We start from the raw sequence: 23525 nt of genomic DNA, 5'->3' as shown, positions 1-23525 counted from the left end.
AGTCTAGGAATTCAAGCTCTCAAAGGTTAAGTAAGTTGTTCAAGTCCTTAAGCTTTAAATGGCAAAACTAACACTGAGACCTGGATCTGACTTAAAAGCCCTTACCATTAGGCGATGGTGTTCCCACCCTTAAATAGATCTCATATATCCACACATCTCAGCCTTACTCGGCTGCCATGTAGTTTTCATCAGAACGTGACTCCACTGGAAATAGATATTTTAAGTAAATAAAATGACTATTTTTCATCAGAATCTTGCTCCCCCGTCTCCTACCGTCACACATGTATGCATAGGCCTTTCTCCTTCCAGCTTATGGCAGAAACGAAAACCTGATAGTGTATTTCTTTGCACATGCTAAACGTTTTCTGCGCCAAAAGCAGCATAGGATGATGAGATTTGGAGTTTGGCGTCTTGATTCAAATCCTACTCCCTTTTGTAGTCTCAGAAAACTCAACCGCTTTGAGCTTCGGTTCGCATGCCTAAGGGGCAGGCTCCACATAGCTCCCTCAGAGGGCTGTCCTGACAGGTGGAAAGACAGAGGGAAGATCCCCAGTACTTGGCGGATCGTGTCAGCGGAAGGAAATGCAGTGTAAGGCGGCCGTCTCTGCATGCAGCCTGGGAATCTCCCGGCGTCCTTGAGGCTCTTTCAGGGGGTCTGTGACCTCAAGATCGCTTTCATAATAATACTGAGACCTTAGTTCCCCTTTCCACGAGTTTAGAGCGGTCTCTCCACAGGCCACAGAACATGAGCCATCACATCAGACGGACTGCGAAAGCAGTTACCAGAATCCAGTTGCCTTCCATTAAGCTAGAGAGAAGCTCTGCACTGGAACCACCTGGAAATCTTTACAAATTATTGATGCCCAGCTCTCACCACATTCTTATTTGATTGCCATGGGGTGGGGTGGTGCATTGGGGGGGGGGCGTTTATAAAAGTTGCTGGGGTGATTTGAATGTGCAGTAAAGTTAAATGGGCATTTGATTCTCAATGGGTATAAAGTTTTTGTTATTCAAGATGAGTAAGTTCTAGAGATCTGTGCAACAGAGTACTTAGTTACTAATACAGAATTGTACACTTTAAAATATGTGAAGAGAATAGACCTCACATTAAGTGTTCTTGCCAAAAACCAAACAAAAAACCCTCAAAAAAGCACAGGAACATTTTTAGAGGTGATGGATATGCTGAGTACCTTGGGTATGGGGATGGCATCAGGGAATACGTATACATGAAACGTGTGCATTTTTTTGGTATATAAACTATACCTTTAAAAAATAAAAATAACGTTAAGTAACCTAAAAAAAAAGGATTTGTAAAACTATGTAACAGCACCACTCTCCACACTAATTTTCTTTTTCCTTTTGGAAAAAATGTCATGTTAATAAAATGTTGTGTTAATAAAATGTTACTTGTATTATGTGTGATGGGTCTTGAATAATTGTTTTGAGTGTAAAGGGGTTCTGAGACCAAGAGTTTAAGGGACGTTGGTACGTGGGTGTAGGGATCAAAACCCTGGACTCTGGAGCCAGGCCGCCTGTTGCTGTCATGGCTCTGACATTGTGGGCTTTGTCACCGGGGGCACTTTACTTACCCTCTCTTGACTTCAGCTCCCTGGCCCATGAAATGAATATAACAGTAACATTCACCTCTTAGACTTTTTGTGAGGTTCAATGAGTAACACACCTAAAACAGTTAGCACAGTGCCCGGACCGCTCTAGTGGCTTTTACCGATATATACCTTCATTGTTAACTGTTCTGGTTATTATGAGTGGCTAACATTAATGATCTTGCAGTATCATTGTAAAATGTGTGGGTCGAGCCATTCTTCCAGACCACCTCATTTTTCCATACAACCATGGAGAAGGAGCCGTTAGGTAGAGTCTCTTGGACAGATCGGCGGGAGACGTCACAGACCTGCTCACCCCACACCGTGGGCTTTGGCTCATTTCTCAATTTGTACGGTGGCGATGCTGTGTTGCTCAGTGGATGCATGAATAACAGGAGGCGACAGCAAGGTGACCATGTGATTGAGGGAGAGGAGGACCTGGCAAGGATGTGTTTTATTAGCCAGAATGTTCCCAGAGCCCACCCTCTGAAGTCACTCCCCTTTTGCTTCAGACAGTTGCCAGCCTTAAGGTTCTATGTTCCTGCTGGCTTTTTCTCCCACACGGAACTCACCTCTTTAGGAGGTGAGGAGGAACTCACCTAAAGATTGTAACACATCTTTATTCCCACAGTATGCTTCAGCACCGTTAGTCACAGTTGCAACAATAAAAGCATCTCTTCAGAATTGAGAAAGACAGAGAGATGAATAATTCAATAACGCTGAAGGCCATCAACATAATCAAAATTCCCTGGAACGGAAGAAAAAGAAGAAGAAGGAAAAAAAGGAGAATCATGGTATTAGCACAATAACGATTTTTCTGATGACAGTGAGGTAGAAATGCCCAGCTGGGAAAAGCTCTCCCACATGTCTCAAGTGCATCCCGTGCCTACGAAGTAAATTAGTGCAAGATCGTAAGGATATACAGCCATTTTAACACAGTGCAGGACGGCGTATTATTTTCTTAGAGAAAGTCATATAAAACAATACATTTTCTGTATTATAGGCAGGAAAGCCTCCATTTTATAAATATATACCAATATAAAAAATGATATCAAAAAAGTAGCCTGTTGAAGGAGAAAGATTAATAGGAAAAAAAATAGAAGCAAAAATAGAAAAGGAAAGAAAGAAGAGAGGGGAAAACCCTACAGGGCCCAGAAAAAAGAGGAACATGTCGAAAAAGACATACAGATCGAAGCATAGGCTAATAGTACCATCTTCCGTTCTTTTTATAACTGCCAGAGACCCTTAAAATGCTTTGTATCTTGGCACCAAAGAGCACGAACAGCATATACACTTTGTTGGGAGCCCAGAGGCTGGACACGCAGTGTTTTGCCAGTGAAAGTTTGTGAAGATCATAGGGTTCACATTCTGTTCTGCAACCGTGTCTACGTGGTGTGAGTATAGGTTGAGAAACTGTTTATTTTAGAGTCACATGGTTTTTATTTTATTTTATTTATTAATGTTTATTTATATTAGAGAGAGAGTGTGTCTGTGCATGAACGGGGCAGGAGCAGAGAGAGAGGGAGACACAGAATCCGAAGCAGGCTCCAGGCTCCGAGCTGTCAGCACAGAGCCCGACGCGGGGCTCGAATTCACGAGCCAGGAGATCATGACCTGAGCTGTACTCAGTGGCTTAACTGACTGAGCCACCCAGGCGCCCCTCTGTTTTGTTTCTTAGTAATATCCTGCTGTTTGAATAGTCCGTTTCTTTAGCCACTCTGTTGTTGATAGACATTTGAATTGTTTCTAGTTTTTACTATTAGAATAGATTTTCTGTGAATATTCTTTTTTTTTTTTTTTAACGTTTATTTATTTTTGGGACAGAGAGAGACAGAGCATGAATGGGGGAGGGGCAGAGAGAGAGGGAGACACAGAATCGGAAACAGGCTCCAGGCTCTGAGCCATCAGCCCAGAGCCCGACGCGGGGCTCGAACTCACGGACCGCGAGATCGTGACCTGAGCCGAAGTCGGACGCTTAACCGACTGAGCCACCCAGGCGCCCCATGAATATTCTTATATATATTGTGGAGACAAAAAATAGGCCTGATTAATTTTCATAAAAACTGCCAGATAGTTTTCCAATGTGGTTGAGCCATTTTACATTCCCACCAAAAATGTACAAGAATTCCATTTGCTTCACATTCCTGCCAACATTTGGTTTTGCCAGTCCTTGTAATTAAAGTCATTCTGGTGTGCATACAAATGTTGTGATTTGAATTTGCGTTCTTCTCATAACTGATAATGTTGAACAAATTTTTACGTGCTTACTGGCCATTGGCATGTCTTTCTTTGTGAAGAGCTTGTTCAAGTGCTACTCTTTTTTTTTTTTTTTTTTTTTGTCTTTTTATTATTGATTTTCAGGAGTGCTTAATACTTTCTGGATATGGGTCTTCAGTCAGATAGATGTATTGAGGAGATTAACTCCCATTCTGTGCCTTGTCTTTTCACTTACTTTTTTTTTAAATTAAGTTATAATTGGTATATAAGCCTGTGTAAGTTTAAGGTATACAATATGTTGATTTGATACACTTGTATATTGCAGCATGGTCACCACCACATTGGTTAGCTAATTACTTCCATCATGTCACCTAATTATCAATTTGGGTTTTTTTGGTGGTGAGAATATTTAAGATCTAATCTCTTTGCAACACTAAAGTATATAATATAGTATTGTTAGTAATATTGACATTGCTGTGCATTAGACCTCCGGAGCTTATTCATCTTCTAGCTGGAAGTTTGTACTCTTTGACAAGCATCTGTCCGAATTCTCCACCCCGCAGCCCCTGGTAACCACCATTCCACTCTGTTCTCATGAAATTGGCTTTGTAAGATTCCACATGTAAGAGATATCATACAGTACTTGTTTCCCTCCATCTAGTCGGATGGAGATTTCACTTAGCATAATGTCTTTAGAGTCCATTCGTGTTGTTACAGACAGGTGGCTTTCCTTCTTTCTCATCACTGAATAATATCCCATTGTAAGTGAACCACATATGCATCTGTTCATGGACGTCTAGCTTGTTTCCATGTTTTGGCTATTGTAAATAATGCTGCAAAGAATATGAAGGTGGCTCATATCTTTTTGAGTTAGTGTTTTCTTTTCCTTCTTATACATACTCAGAAGTGTAGTTGCTGGATTATATAGTAGTTTTATTTTGAATTTTTTTTGAGGACCCTCCGTATTGTTTTCCATGGTGGCTGCACTGATGTCCATTCCCACCGCCAGTGCACAAGGGATCCCTTTTCTCCACAGCCTCACTGACTCTTGTTATTTCTTGTCTTTTTGATAATAGCCTTCTAACAGATGTGAGGTGATATTTCATTGTGGTTTTGATTTGCATTTCCCTGATGACTCATGATATAGTGTGTCTTTTCATGTACTCGTTAGCCATCTGTATGTCTTCTTTAGAAAAATGTCTATTCAGATCCCCTGCCCACTTTTTAATTTTTTTTGCTGTTGTACAAGCTCTTCATATATTTTATATATCAGCCCCTTATTAGATATGTGACTTGTAACTATTTTCTCCTATTCCATAGGTTGCATTTTATTGATGGTTTCCTTTGCTTTGCAGAAGCTTTTTAGTTTGATGTAGCCCCTCTTGTTTATTTTGCTTTTGCTGCTTTTGCCTCAGGTATCAAATCCAAACCATCATTGCCGAGACTGACATCAGAGAGTTTACTACCTATGTTTTCTTCTAGGAGTTTTATGATTTTAGGTCTTACATTCAGGTCTTTATTTTGAATGATCTTTCTATTCATTCAAAATAGATAGATTTTATCTATTTTGAATTGATTTTTATGTATGGTGTAAGATAGTGGTCTAGTTACATTTCTTTGTGTGTGGCCTTTTAATTTTCCTGATAACCATTTATTGGAGAGACTGTCCTTTCCCCATCATATATTCTTGGCTCCTTTGTTGTGAATTTTTTAAAATTTTTTTTAACATTTGTTCATTCTTGAGAGAGAGAGAGAGAGAGGGAGAGAGAATGAGTGGGGGAGGGCTAGAGAGAGAGAGAGAGAGAGAGAGAGAGAGACAGAATCTGAAGCAGGCTCCAGGCCTTGAGCTGTCAGCACAGAGCCTGACGCAGGACTTGAACCAACAAACTGTGAGATCGTGACCTGAGCCAAAGTCGAACGCTTAACTGACTGAGCCACCCAGGCGCCTTTCCTTTGTTGTAAATTAATTGATCATACATGCATACATTTATTTATGACTCTGTATTCATTCCATTGACCTGTGCGTCTGTTTGTATACCTTACTGTTTTTGAGAACTATAGCTTTATAGTACATTTGAAATCAAGAAATGTGATGCCTTCAGCTTTGTTTTTCTTTCTCAAGATTGCTGCTCTGCTCTTTGGGTCTTTCGTGGTTCCATGCAAATTTTAGGATTATTTTTTATTTCTGAGAAAAATGCCATCGGTAGTTTGATGGGGATTGCATTGAATCTGCAGATTGTTCTGGGTAGTATATGCATTTTAACAATATTAACCCTTCCAATCTATGAACAGGGGATATCTTCCCATTTATTTGTGCCTTCTGTTTCTTTCATCAATGTCTTCAAGTTCCTTCACCTCCTTGATTAAATTTATTCCTAGGTACTTTACCTTTTTTGATGCAATTGCAGATGTGATTTCTTAATTTCTTTCTCATAGATCTTTATTAGTATGTAGAAATGCAACTTATTTTTATATATTGGTATTTGGATCCTGCAATCTTATTGAATTCATTTTATTAGTTCTGATAGTTTTTTTGGTGGAGTCTTTAGGGTTTTCTGTGTATAATATGTCATCTGCAAACAGAGACATTTTTACTTCTTCCTTTCTGATTTGGGTGCTTTCTCTTCTCTTCTCTTCTCTTCTCTTCTCTTCTCTTCTCTTCTCTTCTCTTCCCTTCCCTTCCCTTCCCTTCCCTTCCCTTCCCTTCCCTTCCCTCCTCTCCCCTCCCCTCCCCTCTTCTTTTTTTTTTCATTTTTTTTCCCTTTCTTACCCCAATTGCTCTGGCTAGGATTTCTTGTACTTTGTTGAATAGAAGTGTTAAGAGTAGGCATCCTTGTCTTGTTCCTGTGGGCTTGTCATATATGGCCTTTATTATGTTGAGATAGGTTTCTTTATCTCAGTGTGTTGAGAATTTAAATTATGTTTAAATTTTGCATGTTAAGTTTGTCAAATTCTTTTTCTTCATCTATTGAGATGGTCATATGATTTTCATTGTTCATTATGTTATTGTGGTATATCACATTGACTGATTTGTGTATGTTGAACCTGGCATCCCTGGAATAAACACCACTTGATAATAGTGTATGAGACTTTTAATATACTATTGAATCCAGTTTGCTAATAATGTGTCGAGGATTTTTACATCTATATTCATCAGGGATATTGGCTTGCAATTTTCTTGTGGTGTACTTGTCTGGTTTTGGTGTGGGTATTCCTGGGCTTATAAATTGAATTTGGATGCTTCCACCTTTTAGAAGAGTTTAAGAAGAATTGGTATTAATTCTTCTTTAAATGTTTGGTAGAATTTGCCAGCAAAGCCATCTGGTCCTGGATTTTTCTCTTTTGGGAGGTTTTTGATTACTGATTCAATACTCTTCAGGGCTAATTTGCCAATGCCAATTGTCTTCAGTTTGTGTTGGTTTGATATCTCTATTTCAACTTTACTTTTAAAGAACATTTTCACTGGACATAGAATTCCACGCGTTATTTTATTTCGGCACTTTAAAAATGTCATTCCGCTGTCCTGCGGCCTCTATCAGGCCTCCAAGTGAAAAGTCAGTTGGAAGTTTACCTTTATTCCTTTGAATGGGATGTCCTATCTTCTGGCATGAGTGGTTCTCTCTGGTTTTTGTTTGTTTGTTTACACTTAAACGTAATATGCAAAAAATGGTAGAAATTCTAAATTATGTTGTCTTCCTCTGGAGATGATGTAATTTTCTTCCATCAGACAGATTAGGGGAAGGTTACCTTGATCAGAATAATTCCAAGGATGGATTTCAGTTTTGTGGGATGGCTGATCTGTTTCTTTTGTCCTTGGTTCTAGGGTGTAGTCTTTCTTCAGAAGTGAAATTTCGGGGTGTTTCCTGGACTCCACCACTGCTGTTGGTGGACTCTGAACAGTTTGTGTGTCTGTCCCCAGCACTGCATGACTGCTGAAATCTATTCTTGGCCTTTTAGCCTCTTAGCTTCCTATCAGCTTGGCTTCTGAGCTTTGCATCCTACACGTTAGGAGTCAGCAAATAACTTGTGGAGGAATGCGATGGAGCATTTTGGGTTTACTTCAATGTGTACAATTCTTACACGATCCTTGCACTTCAAATCCTGGCGGCTGTGGTATCTTTCATGTATATTCAAACAGCTGGAAATGTTTTGAAATTCTAATAAGCTTTTAATTAAAGTGGTTTTCACTAGAGGGATGCTCTGATATAAATTACTCTGTCATAACCATAAAAAAAGATTTGTATATTTAAAAATTCTTTTTAATGTTTATTTTTGAGAGACAGAGACAGAGCATGAGTAGGGGAGGGACAGAGAGAGAGGGAGACAAAGAATCCGAAGCAGGCTCTGAGCTGTCAGCACAGAGCCTGATGCGGGGCTCAAACCCACAAACCGTGAGATCAGGACCTGAGCTGAAATCGGACGCTTAACTGACTGAGCCACCCAGGTGCCCCAAGGATTTGTATATTTTATGAGTGTTTTCTGTAAACCAGTCATTGGCTGTTTTACTCCTTTCTAATGTGTGCATGATTTCTTTTTTACTAATTTCCATTCTTGTCATTATATATTAATTTATTCTTCTTTCTTTGGGCTAACTTTTCTCTCCTTTAATCCCTGAGATTAATGTTTGGACCATTGTTTTTCAAAGTTTCATAATTTATAATATCTACATTTCTAAGCTATGATTTGCCTTAAAGTATTGTTCTACCTTCTGCCCTCAAGGTTTTGAGCTTTCATTTCAGAACATGTTTGGATTTATATTTTAATTTTTTCTCTGATCCGATAATTCCTTTGAAGCACACTTCTTCATATCCAACCACGTAGGGGCTTTTGAAATTATTTTAAATCATTGTTTATGGTTTTATTGCATAGGACATACATTATGACTTCAACCTTTGGTATTAATCTGAAATTGTCATATTTACCAATATATAATCATTTTTTTTGTGTGTGTTACAAAAATGTGTATTCTGTTGTTGTTGGAATAGTAGACAAAATATATCTGTGAGCTAGTTTTTTACTTTTGATGATACCATTAAGTTTTAAAACATATCAAAGTCTAAAGTTCTTCAAACCTTCACCCTCTTCTCAGGGAAAACTCAGGCCCTTAGCAAACTCAAATAGCAAAAACACGATTTGCTCCCTTCTCTATTTACATGTTAATTCTGACTGGTATTTTATTATTATTCTATTTTTAATTTTGTTTAATTTTTTTAACGTTTATTTATATTTAAGACAGAGAGAGACAGAGCATGAACGGGGGAGGGTCGGAGAGAGAGGGAGACACAGAATTCGAAACAGGCTCCAGGCTCTGAGGTGTCAGCACAGAGCCCGACGTGGGGCTCGAACTCATGGACCACGAGATCATGACCTGAACTGAAGTCAGCCGCTTAACCCACTGAGCCACCCAGGCGCCCCCTGACTGGTATTTTAAATACTTTATTTTTAATCTCAGTGTATCTTATTATTGCTGTATTACACAAGCAGCCTTCACTCGTATTTGTCCATGTGTTTATCACATTCTTTGTTCTTCCTTCCTTCTTGTGTCTCATTGTGCTATCATTTTCTTTGTACTTGGAGTTCATTATTATTCCTTTAATGCTGCTCTGCAGGAGACAAGCTTGAATTTTGTGTCCCTGAAGAGACTTCATTTCACTTCATTCTTGTAAGATGTTTTAATGGGCCATGAATGATAGGCTCTTGGTTGGTATTTTTTTGTTTGTTTCAAAACACTGAAGATATCATTCAGTCTCTGGCTTTTATTGTTGCTTTTGAGAAGTTAACTGTTAGTCCAGTGGCTTCTACTTTTTCCTTTTGGTAATTTTCATAGTCTTTAGTTTTAGTTAAGATTATTAAGAATTGATCACGGAAAGAAACCATGATTTGAAAAGTAACTGTACTTTGACTCAGCAAATTGAAGTGCACCAAAGCATGATATGGATGCAAGACCAAATATCTAAGTTCAAGGTTGGTTTTTTTTTTTTTTTTATTAAAAATTTTTTTTTTCAACGTTTATTTATTTTTGGGACAGAGAGAGACAGAGCATGAACGGGGGAGGGGCAGAGAGAGAGGGAGACACAGAATCAGAAACAGGCTCCAGGCTCCGAGCCATCAGCCCAGAGCCTGACGCGGGGCTCGAACTCACGGACCGCGAGATCGTGACCTGGCTGAAGTCGGACGCTTAACCGACTGCGCCACCCAGGCGCCCCTAAGTTCAAGGTTTTAACATAAGGCTTCTCAGAGCCTTATGTTCAAGGTAGGACCACAGAGAAATGTCTTAATGGTAATTCCATGTGAATTAATGTTTTCGAAAAATTAGACCACTGACTATCCTTGCAACTATTCTAGTTGGCAACTCTGACCAGATCCTTTCCAGACTACTGTTCCTCTCCCCTAAAATTACCTTGTGACTACTCCAGCTGATGAAAACCTATAAATGCTCTTTTCTGTTTCCCCTTATTGCATCTGAGACCCTATGCTCTCCTTTGATTAGCAGATTTAGTACATTCAGCTTTTAACTGCCTTTGATTTTCCTGGTGGTCTTTGAAGGTGCCAGACAGTCACAGAGACCCCCAGAGAGGTCTAGCCAGACCCCTCACCATTTTGGTCCTGGTCCTTTGACTCATTTAGTGACTATTCCACTGAATCTGTTTGAGCATCCCTGTGCAGGGTTTGCACATCGTGTTGATGAGGGGAGTCTAGCACTTTTTATTGAATAGTGTTTATTTGTCCTAGAAATCAGGTCTCTCAGGACTTTTTCATTAGCCCTTCACATTTGTTCCTGTTTACTTTTTACTTGGTGGGGGAGGAAAAAGACAGTCTGCCAAAGCTTTGCCACTAACCATCCTGTTTTCCAGTCTGCCTTTTATCTATGTTTTTGTGTATCTATAAGAATAAATCATGGGGTGGGGGAGCGCCTGGATGGCTCAGTTGGTTAAGCGTCCAACTTCAGCTCAGGTCATGATCTCACGGCTCGTGAGTTCAAGCCCTGCGTCAGGCTCTGTGCTGACAGGTAAGAGCCTGGAGCCCGCTGCAGATTCTGTGTCTCCCTCTCTCTGCCCCTCCTCATTCTCACTCTTGTGTGTCTCTCTCTCAAAAATAAACACTAAAAAAAGAATAAATCTTAGGGAAGGAATAATTATAGATTTAAAATTCTGTCTTCTTATTCAGCCACCAGGACTAATGAGTAAAATGTCTTTTTGACCAGTATCCTCTCTAGGACCAATTATCTTGGATCGCTTAGTAAAAACTTGTAAGAAACCTTTTCCAGTCTTGTCTATGTGTAGGAAATTGGCTGTAGGAAACTCTTCATATATTCCACCTGTTGGAGGCTGCTGATTCCTTGTATCTGCAGGCAGGGGTAGATTTTCTAAGGCTTTTGCTGTCCCTGATATCTTCTTACTTCCTGGTAATCATTGACTAAATCCTCAGAAATTGATTCTGTGTTATATCTCGGTGAATTATATAACTTCTTTTCTGACAACTGATTATAAAATTTGTCTTGCCCCCCCCCCCCCAAACAGATGTGGACTACTTTCCCTTGCCAGCCAGCTAATCGTTTTTGTGTGACCTCAGGCAGGGGATTGGTTATTTTGGAAATACCATCAGGGAAAGAGTACACTTGAGTCTTTTTTCATAAGATCTTATGGAAACCTCCACCACCACCACCACTACCACACTTATTATAGACATCAAGCTATAATCTAGAAACCTCACGGAAGCAAATGGTCTAAAAGATTAGGACAGCTAATGCACAGGTGGCCCTGTGCTCCTCACAATTAGGAACTAGGCTGCTTCCTCTGCTCAAGATGATCAGAACAAAATTATTCCCCCTTCAAAATGACAGATGCCATTGATGACGATGGGCTTATCATCTTGGCTATTTTATCTCCTCTGTGCTAGTTCAAGGTGCTAGGTTATTGGTAGACAACCCTACATACACAGTATTACCATGGCAACCTTCCTTGAAAATCAGTATTGTCATGTTTCTTCATTCACTCAGGCGGACAATAAGGGACAAGCTCCTGAAACTGATCCAAGAGGAAATAGAAAACCTAAATACACGGATGACAGTGATTGTAAAAACATCCCACAAAGAAAAACCCAGACCCAGGAGACTTCACCAGTGAGTCTTCCTAACGTTTACAGAAAATTTGATACCAATTTTCACAAAATTTAACAAAAAGTATAAGAGGAAGGAATATTTTCCAACTCATTCTATAATGCCAGTATTAACCAGACACAAAAAACAAAGACGTCACAAGAAAAGATGACTATAGGCCAGTATCCCTTATAAATATAGATGCACAAATCTTTAACAAAGTACTAGAAAGCTGAATCTGATAACATTTGTAAAGGATTATATACCATGACTGAGTGGGATTTATCCTAAGAATGTAAGGTTTATTTAAGACAAAAAAGGCAATCAGTGCAATGCAGCATAATAATAGAATAAAGGACAAAGACCTCATGATTGTCTCAGTAGATCTAGAAAAAGAATTTCACTAAATTCAACACACATGGATCTCAGTAGATCTAGAAAAAGAATTTCACTAAATTCAACACTAAATTCAACACATACATTTAACAAACTGGGAAGAGAAAAAACTTATTCAATCTGATCAAGTCCATATAAAAAACCCTCAGCCGACAGCATACCTAATGATGAAAAACTGGATGCTTTCATTTTTTTAATTTTTTTAATGTTTATTTATTTTTGAGACAGAGAGAGACGGCATGAACAGGGGAGGGGCAGAGAGAGAGGGAGACACAGAATCTGAAGCAGTCTCCGGGCTCCAAGATGTTGGCACAAAGCCCGATGCGGGGTTTGAACTCACAGACTGTGAGATCATGACCTGAGCCAAAGTCGAATGCTTAACCGACTGAGCCACCCAGGTGCCCCATGCATGCTTTCATTCTAAGCACAGGGAAAAGATGAGGAAGGATGTCTGCTCTTGCAATGTCCATATTTTACTTTTTTAGACAAAAAATTTTTTAACATTTATTTATTATATTATTTTGAGAGAGAGAGAGAGACAGAGCATGAGTGTGGGAGGGGCAGAGAAAGAGGGAGACACGGAATCTGAAGCAGGCTCCAGGCTCTGAGCTGTCAGCACAGAGCCCGACGCAGGGCTTGAACCCATAAACCGGGAAATCATGACCTGAGCCAAAGTCGGATGCTCAACCAACTGAGCCACCCAGGCACCGCAATATTTTACTTTAAAAAAAAATTGTTTAATTTTATTTTTCAGAGAGAGAGAAGCAGAGTATGAGCAGGGGAGGGGCAGAGAGAGAGGGACCCAAATCTGAAACAGGCTCCAGGCTCTAAGCTGTCAGCACAGAGCCCAACGTGGGGCTTGAGCTCATGAGCTGTGAGATCATGACCTGAGCCGAAGTCAGACACTTAACCTAGTGAGCCACCCAAGTGCCCCACCATATTTTACTTCTGTAAGGACTCCCTTTTCCTCAGGTGATTACTTTCCAGCTTTCTCTGCAAATTTTGATGGGTCTCGTTGACTGTTTTTTCTGTAGATTTACATCTTTTACATTACCTTAAACTAGTATTAGTGGTGTTTTGGAAAGACTAGAAATAAATCCCTGTTTTCAATGTATACCATGTTTTGTCAGAAGTCCAGACTAAATATTAACGCCAAAACCAAAACCATAGAAACATTCCCCTCGTGATTCTAATGTACCTCTAGGGCTATGAATTACCACCGACCTGCTCTACCTGTAGTTTTCCTCTTGTAACACTCAGTCTTTTATATTACACTCATTGGTACATGTTTTACCTTCTCTACTCATCTGTGAAATCCTAAAGGTGGGGGTCGTAATGCGTTTATTTTTCTATTCCACAATGCCTGGTATAACCTAGAAGATCCTATTATTTCTGTAAATGTTCGTAAATAAAAGACAATGCATGTGTCTACAATGTTATTTAGATTTTGCTGATCGGGTGCTAATAAATCTTTCCAATTACCCCCATTATCCCTTACTGTAAAAATGTGGCATACTTACAATGAATAGGGTATTAATGGCCGGGCACCGGCTATTTGTGTCTTCATGGCCACAAAAGTAGTTTTGATCTAGAACGAGACCAAGTGCGATGAGAATAATTCCAGCTGTTGCTGCCAAGGCACTAAGAGAATTCATTGCTTGGGTTGTCTTCACCTGAAAGAGATGAACATAACACGCAGGCTATAGGCAGAGAGAGCAGCAGTGGGAAGACCGGGAGAGGGTTTTAGTCACAGCATTGCAATGCCACTAGGCAGCTGTGTGATCATCTGTGAGACACTTCATCCCTTTGGGCTTCGGGCTCTCAGCCACAGAATAATGGGATCCAGGGAGCTCTGAAAAATCCTTCTGTCCTCCATGATCTGTACCCGAGTTAACTCCCATTTACTCGGGGGAAGGAGTGCACACTGGACAAAAAGGGACTTAGGCGTTGTCACCTTGCATTGCATTTTGATGCCCTGGTAAAAGTCATGACCTACTTACATTTTTGTTTCATGACTCTAACTAAACACTGTATTTCTTTGCAATTTTTAGTTCTTCCCCAAACTTCAAACCTGCAGGGGACACCCTGGGCTGGAATTACTTTCTTGGCTTGTTAATTAATATCTCACATTTTTGATTCTTTGAGAAAAGTAAAAATATTCTACTTATAATTTATCTGTAAGTTAAAATCTCACACTCATTAACACTATATTATTTATTTGAACTTTTGCTTATAAGGTTTAATTAGATTGTCTTCACGGTATGCCTGTCATGTGAGCTAATAAACTCGTGCCTATTGAAATGTCTGGCAGGAGATAGGACCACAAATACTTAACAAAAAGAATGACTGAGTGTGTCACTGAAATGCTGAGACCCATTTTACCTTTTGGCTTAGGAACTTGGGGATTTATTCTATGTTTCAGTGTTTTCATAAATAAGAAACTGGATTACCTAGAAAACTCTCCTGGCACTAGGGGCGCTTGGGCGTCTCGGTCAGTTAAGCGTCCAACTTAGGCTCAGGTCATGATCTCACAGTTCGTGGGTTCGAGCCCCACGTCGGCTCTGTGCTGACAGCTCAGAGCCTGAAGCCTGTTTCGGATTCTGTGTCTCCCTTCTCTCTCTGTCCTTCCCCCACTTGCACTCTGTCTCTCTCTCTCCCAAAAATAAACACTAAAAATTTTTTTAAAAAAAGAAAAGAAAACTCTTCTGGCATTAGTGTTTTATGATTCTATGGACAAAAAAACCCAAAATGCCATCAGTTGGTATCAGTACTTGACAGTTTGTGGAATTGTAGTGGTTTAAAGTTTTTCCAAATTCATTTTCAAGGCTAGACTTAATTATTTCAATGTTACACATTTTTTAGGAAAGGAGAAATCTAACTCACCAGGCTTCCTGTGGGTTTTCTTTCCAGTGCAACTAGGAAGGCTCCAGAATTAATGAACTATTAAAAAGAATAAATATCTTAGTGATGGGCTTGTTTAGCTGAGGCTAAAGAGGTCTCAGAGAACAGACCTCTCCGTGTTTCTTGTACATGCCTTCCTAATTCCTATGATCCTCAAAGCAGTGAGCGAGATGCCTCAGGTGACTATCTACAAATGAGTAGTGGGCAAAATACTGAACTAGAAAGTAGCTTTAGTCTTAACTATCTATTTGAACACTGGGCTTTAGTTTTCTCATCCATCTTCCTTTTACACCTATTGTGGACTCAGCTTTGATATCATGACACATTGGTGTCAAATCAGTTCACAGCCAATAGGATCAGGTTCTGTGATTCTTTTAAGAAACGTCCTCCTTGAGGAGGGCACCTGTTGGGATGAGCACTGGGTGTTGTATGGAAACCAATTTGACAATAAATTTCATATTAAAAAAATAAAAAGAAACATCCTTCATGCCCATTTGCGATCCAGTGTGTTCTCCCAGCTAATAGGCTGGGCATTCTGAAAAAAATCCCCAGGATTTTCATGGAGGTGAGTCATACATAGCATCATTACCTGGCAGAAACTCAAGATGGGATTACAGCACACCCATTTTTAAGTTTCTGGTCCCACTGCCTGGTATTTCTTCAGCCTCCCCTCTTACCCTCACTCTCTGTGCTGAACTCTTACAGTTCTCAGAATAGAAAGTGTCCCTTCTCCCTTGGCAGCAAGATATCCCTACCCCTTACCCCCAGCCATTCCCCACTCCCTTTCTCTGTGTGTGCCCTCCTCCTGCTTAACCACTGGCCCTTTAAAACTCCCATGAGACTGGAAGTATCCCTGGGAAGTCTCCCCTCCTTTTTGTGGGTGCCCTTCCTCTAGAGGCATCTTGCATGTCTGTTCTCACTCATCACACCATATGGTAATTATCCTACTCTCCACTTGAGAGACCTCGAGACCGAGAACTGCTTTTTCTATGAATTCCCACACACTATTCTCTGGCACTATACTAGGTCCCAAAATAATGTTTATTGAATGTTATGAAATGTGATTAAATGTCTCTGTGCAGCTCAAAGATACCTCTGTTTCTTTACTTTTCTAAAAAGTTCTAAAACTTTTTTCTAAAAAGTTTCTTGACTTTTCTAAAAAATTCTAATTAAGAATTCCCTACTTTACTTTCATCTCGACTTCTGTAAGCACTTTCTACACCCTCTGTGGTATCATTAATCCCAGTACCTTGAAATGACCTGTTTACATGTTTGCTTTCTTGGTAAATTGAGAGCCCTTTGAAGGAAGTGCCCATGTATTACTCTTTTTGTTTGTTTATTACCCACCCCCCCAGATTAATTGAGATATAGTTGGCATCCAGTGCTGTTTAGGACGTACAGCATAATTATGACTTAAACATAGTGTGAAATGATTATAATGAGTTTACTTGACATCAGTTATCTCATATAGATACAACCCCCCCAAAAAAATGAAAGAAAAAGAGGAAAAATAATATTTTTCTTTGTGATGAGAACTCTTAGAATTGACTCTCTTAAAAAATTCTGTATGTATCATACAGCAGTGTTAACTGTAGTCATCCTGTCATACATTTGTCTTATAACTGAAGTTATGCTTATTTATCTCATAACTGAAGTTTGTGCCTTTTGAACACCTCCCTCCATCCCTTCTCTCCTCACTCTCTGCCCCTGGAAACCTTAAATCTGAGCTCTAGTTCTATGAGGTTTTTTAAATTCTAAATATAAGTGAGATTGTACAGTTTTTGTCTTTCCCTGTCTAACTTATTTCACGTTAACATGATGCCCTCAAAGTCTAACCATGTTATTTCAAGTGTCAGGATTTTCTTGGTTATTTATGGCTGAGTAATACACACACACACACACACACACACACACACACAAGTATGTATATACACTTCTTTATCCATTCATCTGTTGATTGACACTTAAGTTGTTTCCCTATCTTGGCTGTTTTGAATAATGCTGCTACGGACATGGAGGTGCAGATATATCTTTAACATAGGGTTTTCATTTCCTTTGGATATATTTCCAGAAGTGGAATTTCTGGATCATATAGTAGTTCTATTTTTTATTTTTTGAGGAAACTTCATACCGTCTTTCATAGTGAGGGTCCATGTATTATTAACCTCTGGATCCTCATTGCCTTCCTCTATGTGTCCGGCTTATAAAGATGGCAACTTATTTTGAATGAATTAATGGACAAATAATGTCAAGATCCAAGGAAATGTTCCCAAAGGAACTTCAAGGCCCAGTGATGGAACATCAGCAATTCTGATGAATTAATGGGGAAAAAATTTCAACAAAGTTGATTTTTATTTTAACTTTTCAAAGCATATCATGCAACTGAATGCAGCTCATTTTGTAATTAAGAATTCCCTAGTATTCCTGTTGGCGTGGCCTCAAATTTAACTCAATTGCCTATACTCACCAAAACAGAGCTCCAGAATGGATATCCTGAAATAAATATAAAGGGGAACCTTGGGTATGGGTTTTCAAGGGTAAAAAGGAAAACAACTCCAAAGAAAAAGTTCAGCAGTCCAAACAGGATCTGGATAGCCTGTAAATAGAGGAAAAGTCATGATAAGGAGAAAGCAAGACGGTAGGTTCCCTTTTCAAAAATGTGCATGATCCTCTTTTGGTTAAAAGGATTTGGCAATTACCTTCCTTATAAATAAGGGAAGGATAGCAGAAGCCCTTTTATGATACTCCCAGGTGTTTTCTTGATCCCTTTATCTGATACTTTGTAATAGGTAAAGTGATCTAAATCAGTGTTCTGGAAAATGTAGTCCATGGACTGGCAACATTAGGATCTGCTGGGAATTAGAGATGAAAACTCTCAGGCCCTGTATCCTATATCCTATACTTAGTGAGTAGAATCTCCAGGTGAGGCTGAGAAGTCCATGTCAAACTCCAAGCATCAGGGAAATGCACATCCAAACCGCAAGGAGATAGGACTTCACATCTGTTAAAATGGCTATCATCAAAAAGACAAGAGAGCAAATGCTGGTGAGGATGTGCTGCCCTGTTGGTGGGGATGTATTACCATGGAAAAAAGTGTGGAGATTCCTCCAAAAATTAAAAATAAAGCAAATAATGAATACAAATAAAGCCAGGGTTTAACAACTGCTAGGGAAGATTGGTGAGCGTGACATAAAGAATGGAAGGGGTACCGTGTGTGAGTCTGTTTTCTCTGCCCTCTTATTCTCCGTCTGTCTTCTCGATCTGAGTAATCTCATTCACTCCCGTGGTAACTATGACCTTTAAGTAGGTGAGTTGTGAATGAGATCCTTTTGCTCAAGTCCAGGTTCCTTTGAGTAAGTTCAACGCAATAGCCACCGCCCAGTCCTCTAAACTATTAAAATTGTTTCCTGCCTGGCTTTTCCGCACCAGCTCCCTTTTTCTGTATTCCAGTGTTGTGTCAGTGCTGAAGTAGGATAGCAAGACAGAACCAGTCCGTTTGAAACAAAGCTGCCCAACATTGTTTGAAACAAAGCTGCCCAATCTGGCGGTCATCCAGTTCAGAGAAGTGTTTAAAAATTACAGATTTCAACCACCACCACCACCACCACCACCACCCTCAAAATTGCTGTTCAGTGGTTCCGGAACAAGGCCCAGGGACCTGATGTATATATTTTATAAAGCTCCTTAGGTAATTTGTTGGTTTCATAGATTGGAAGCTACTTATCTATATTGTAAAATCAAAGTAGGGGTGGGATATAAGATTCTTGGCAATTAGGTCTCCACAAATTACCTTCCTGGTTGTTTCCTTTTCTCTCCCAGTTAGTTCCTAAAGGTGATTTTTCACATTTCAAATAGTTTTGGTAAAATATACATAACAAAATTTACCATACTTACCATTTTATTTAAATTAAGAGGCTTTACTTTTAAAAGCGGTTTTAGGTTCACAGCAAAATTGCATGAAAAGTACAGAGTTCTCATGTACTTCCTGTTGCCTTCCCCCACTACCAACATCCCATACTGGTACATTTGTTGTCATTGATGAACCAACACTGACACATCGCTGTCAATCAAAGTCCATAGTTTACATTAGGCTTCACTCTAGGTGTTGTACGTTCTGCGGCTTTTGACAAATGTGCAATGGTGTGTATCCACCATTATAGTATTGTGCAGAATAGTTTTCCTGCCCTAAACATCCTGCCCTCCACATAGTCAACCCTGCCTCTTCCCTTCATCCCCTGGCAACCACTGATCTTTTTGTCTCCATACTTTGGCTTTTCCGGAATGTCACATAGTTGGAATCATATAGTTTGTTGTCTTTGCAGGCTGGCTTCTTTCACTTAGCAATGCATATTTTAGGTTCTCCATGTGTCTCTTCGTGGCTTGATGGCTTATTTATTTTGACCATCAAGTCACATTCCCTTGTGTGGATGTACCGCAGTTTATTTATCCATCCTGATTTTTCTTATTTCTTTTTTGTTTGTTTGTCTTTTAGTCAATCCCCTCAAATCTTTCAAGTCTAGTTTGCTCTCTCCCAGCTCTTCTTTGCCATTCCCAAACTACGCTACCATGAGCTCTTTGTTCACAGAGCTTTCTCTATCTAGAAAATTCTGCCTTCTTCCTTTCCCTTCATTTCTACTTATTAAAATTCCATCACTTCTGGGGCACCTCGGTGGCTCGGTTGGTTAAACATCCGATTCTGGCTCAGGTCATGATCTCAGAGTTCGTGGTTCGAGCCCTGCGTGGGGCTCTGTGTTGACGGGCCAGGGACTGGAACCTGCTTTGGATTCTGTGTCTCCCTCTCTCTCTGCCCCTCTCCCACTCATGCTCTGTCTCTCTCAGATAAATAAACATTAAAAAAAAACTTTAAGAAAATTCCATCACTCCTTCAGGGTTCAGATTAAATGCCAAATTTGCTATGATGTTGTCTCATTGCTTTTAACCTTTTTTTTTTTTTTTTTTACATTTATTCATTTTTGAGAGACAGAGAGAGACAGAGCACAAGCGGGTGAGGGGCAGAGAGAGAGGAAGACACAGAATCCGAAGCAGGCTCCAAGCTGTCAGCACAGAACCCAACGCAGGGCTCGAATCCACAAACCACGAGATCATGACCCGAGCCAAAGTCAGACGCCTAACCAACTGAGGCACCCAGGAGCCCCAGTCTCATTGCTTTTAAGTAGAAGTAACTGTTCCTTCTCTGGGTTCCAACCCCCTCCCCCCCCACCATATATGGCTCCTATTAGATGCTACATTGAAATGTGGTTTTCAATATTGTCACTTTATTATTTCTAAATTATGTATTTATTCTTCTCAATGAGAGAAAGTGTGTTGTGTTTATTTCTGTAACCCCCTATAGTGTCTAACATAATTTTTTGCACATAGTTCAATCCATATTTGTTAAAGTAATATGAACTGTTTACTGGAAGTTTGAGTACCATTATATTTAAATAGATGTGAAAGCAGTTTAGACTGTTGGCCCTTTCCTGCATGTCAGTGGGCCCTCTTTCTCTACTTTGTTTTTTTTTCTGAAAAAAAAAATCAAAAATTTTTCCTATTTTCCATCCTTGAAGGCTTGGGATTGAAAAGACAAATATGTTATGAGATATAGGCCCTGTCACAGCCTCAAACATACTGAATCACATTGTCTGAAAGGAGGATTGGTAAATAAAAAATAATTAATATTCAAGAAATGGATAGGTGGGTAGAGAGATGAGCATTTACAGTATTAAGGGGATTTTCTGCAAAAGCCCCACATATAAAAATACCATATCGTGTTATCAAAATGAATTCTGAGTTCTGATTGGGAAAATATAAAACCATACAACTCAGTAACCCAGGATATAGAACCTGATCTATTGACTTCTACTTGATTTTCTCTTCCTTTTCTCTGAACTTGACTAGGAAAAAACTCCTAGTTGGTCATTTTGGAGATTTTTACTTTAATTGTGACCTTCAAGAGCCCAGAGGATTATTTTCCTCTCCATAGAAATTTGTACATAGTTGGTTTAGAAATGTGACACTTCCTGATTTGAGTGGAAATAAAAGTTGGAATTAGCTCCTACCTTGAAACATTGCACCACCAAATATTTTTTTCTCTTTCTTCTCCCCCCCCCGAACCCCCATCTTAGTTTAGGCTTCTGAACAAAGTAATAGAATCTATAATACCCTGATGAGGTGGCTGATTAAGCCCATGGTTCATAGACTGGATGGCTTATAAACAACAGAAATCTATTTCTCATGATTCTGGAGGCTGAAAGTTTGATAGCAGGGTGCCACAAGGTTGGGTTCTGACGTAGACCCCCTCTGGGTTACAGGCTGGAAACTTCTCTTTTGTAACTTCACATGGTGGAAAGAGAGCTACTTACCTCCCTGACCTCTTTTTATAAAGGCATTAATCCCACTCATGAGAGTTTACCCTCATGAACTAATTACCCCGAAAAGATCCCACCTCCAAACACCATTACATTGGAATTACGGTTTCAACTATGAATTTTGGGAAACACAAACATTCAGTCCCTAACACACCCTCAGTAGAGTATACATTAGGGCAGATCTTACTTACCCCTAAGGTTTTCATTTTTGTGGTAAGTGATTTTGGAAAAGGGCCGCTGGATTCATAGGTTGTGGCTATAAACTCTGGTGACTGAAACTTGGAAACAGTGATCTCCGGAGGAAATACAAGAAACACAGGATTGTGTGCAGAGTTTGAATCCATGATGGTGTAGTTGATATTTTAAAATGAAAAAATGTTCTTGTTACTTCAGTCTAGACCATGTTCTTCCCCTGTTCCAAGGCTGTCTGGAGTGCTGGCATTGTTGTGCTTTGTCTTGGAATTATAGAACCACAGTGTCATAGAGTCATAGAATATCAGGACTGGCCGAGATCTTGAGGTTAGTGAGTAAAATTTCCAGGACTGGGGGTCAGAGGACCTGCCCAGTAGTTCTAGTGCAGTCAGAACCTCACCACGACCTTGGACAAGTCATGTGCTCTCTCTTAGTTTCAGATTCCATATATTCACATTGATCAGGCTGGGCTAGATGATCTATGAGGACATTTTCCTTCCTAAATAAATGAGTATTAGGAACATTCATTCTAGTTCTCTGTCTTCAGGAGGTAGGGGACAAGAGCTGTCAGGCCCTCAGAATTAATCAATAATCCACCTCTTGAAGTATATAGTGGCTGTTTAGGTTGTCACTTTGTTTTTGCCACCGGATTTTATTAGCTTTATCTGTGAACAAACCCCTTCAACACTGAATGGTGTGGAATAATCACCATTTGATTTTGCTTACAATTCCATGGGTCATGTGGGTGTTCCTACTGGTCTGGTCAAGCTCAGCTCTTACCAGCCAGGTTTTCTCTGCATCTGTGGTCAGTTGGTGGGGTGGCCAAAGCTAGATGATTTAGTGTGACCTCAGTCACATAGCTGGCAGTTGACAGACTCTTGGTTCTTCTCTAACTCACAATGTTTTCTAAACTTTTGCAGAATCATGTGTGCTAATCTCTCATTAACCTAAGCAAACTGCAGAGATGGCCTATATTTAAGGATAAGAAAACAGACTCCATCTCTTCATGGGAAGATCTGTACTGTCATAATGCAAGGACCTGCATGAAGGGAGGAGAAAAATTTGTATTCATTTATATACTTTCCTTTGTCATGCTCTGGTGTTTCCTTTTTTCCTCTTTCTTTCTTTCTTTCTTTCTTTCTTTCTTTCTTTACAGTTTATTTATTTATTTTGAGGGGGGGAGAACATGAACAGGGGAGGGGCAGAGAGAGAGAGAGAGGGAGAGAGAGGGAGAGAGAGAGAGAATCCTAAGCAGGCTCTGCACTGTCAGTGCACAGCCTGATGCAGGGCTCTCTAACTCACAGACTGTGAGATCATGACCTGAGCTGAAATCAAGAGTCAGATGCTTAACTGACTGAGCCACCCAGGTGCCCCTGGTGTTTCCTAATAAGATCAGGTCTCCCTAAATTGAAAATCCTGATGTGACAGCCTCTAGCCACTTTCCAGTTAGAACATACTAAAGTACCAATCCCCTTGTAGTTTTTTCTGAATTTACTTTCTTGCATTCAGTTTTTCAGAACATGGAATCCTAATGGTGATCTTCCTTTATGACAATCCTTTGATATTGGGTTAGTGTTCTCTCAGTTAAGCAAACTCTATTCCAGTATACTTTGTAATATACCATTTCATCCCCATTACTCATGTTGTAGCTTTCCTATAAACCTTTTTCAGTCTCTCTTTCTCTCTCTCTCTCTCTCAGCATAATGACTGGCACAATGTTGTAATAGTCATAAAATGGTAGAAAGATAA

General features: G+C 39.8%; 1 protein-coding gene across 1 annotated transcript; it reads right to left on the bottom strand.

The window, feature by feature from the left end:
• Positions 1–2250: 2250 nt before the first annotated feature.
• Positions 2251–21928, bottom strand: MS4A5 (membrane spanning 4-domains A5). The gene is made up of 5 exons (XM_030333449.1): positions 21776–21928; positions 17684–17812; positions 15199–15255; positions 13836–13988; positions 2251–2352 (listed from the first exon to the last, which is right to left on the bottom strand). The coding sequence occupies exons 1-5, from the start codon at positions 21926–21928 to the stop codon at positions 2251–2253; spliced, it is 594 nt and encodes a 197-aa protein (XP_030189309.1).
• Positions 21929–23525: the final 1597 nt, after the last annotated feature.

The sequence above is a fragment of the Lynx canadensis genome, chromosome D1 (genome assembly GCF_007474595.2).
Source record: "Lynx canadensis isolate LIC74 chromosome D1, mLynCan4.pri.v2, whole genome shotgun sequence".
In the NCBI taxonomy this organism is placed as follows: domain Eukaryota; kingdom Metazoa; phylum Chordata; class Mammalia; order Carnivora; family Felidae; genus Lynx; species Lynx canadensis.
The sequence above is the reverse complement of the archived record's forward strand: the minus strand, read 5'-3'. Positions and strand labels throughout refer to the sequence as shown.

What these genes read in the sequence shown, in the direction of transcription:
- MS4A5 (XM_030333449.1), bottom strand. Translation starts at nt 21,928, where the DNA reads ATGGATTCAAACTCTGCACACAATCCTGTGTTTCTTGTATTTCCTCCG. An exon ending in CATTCTGGAGCTCTGTTTTG is followed by an intron (nt 15,256 to 17,683) that starts GTGAGTATAGGC and finishes TCTTTTTAATAG; the next exon opens with TTCATTAATTCTGGAGCCTT. An exon ending in CCATTAATACCCTATTCATT is followed by an intron (nt 2,353 to 13,835) that starts GTAAGTATGCCA and finishes CTTCCGTTCCAG; the next exon opens with GGAATTTTGATTATGTTGAT.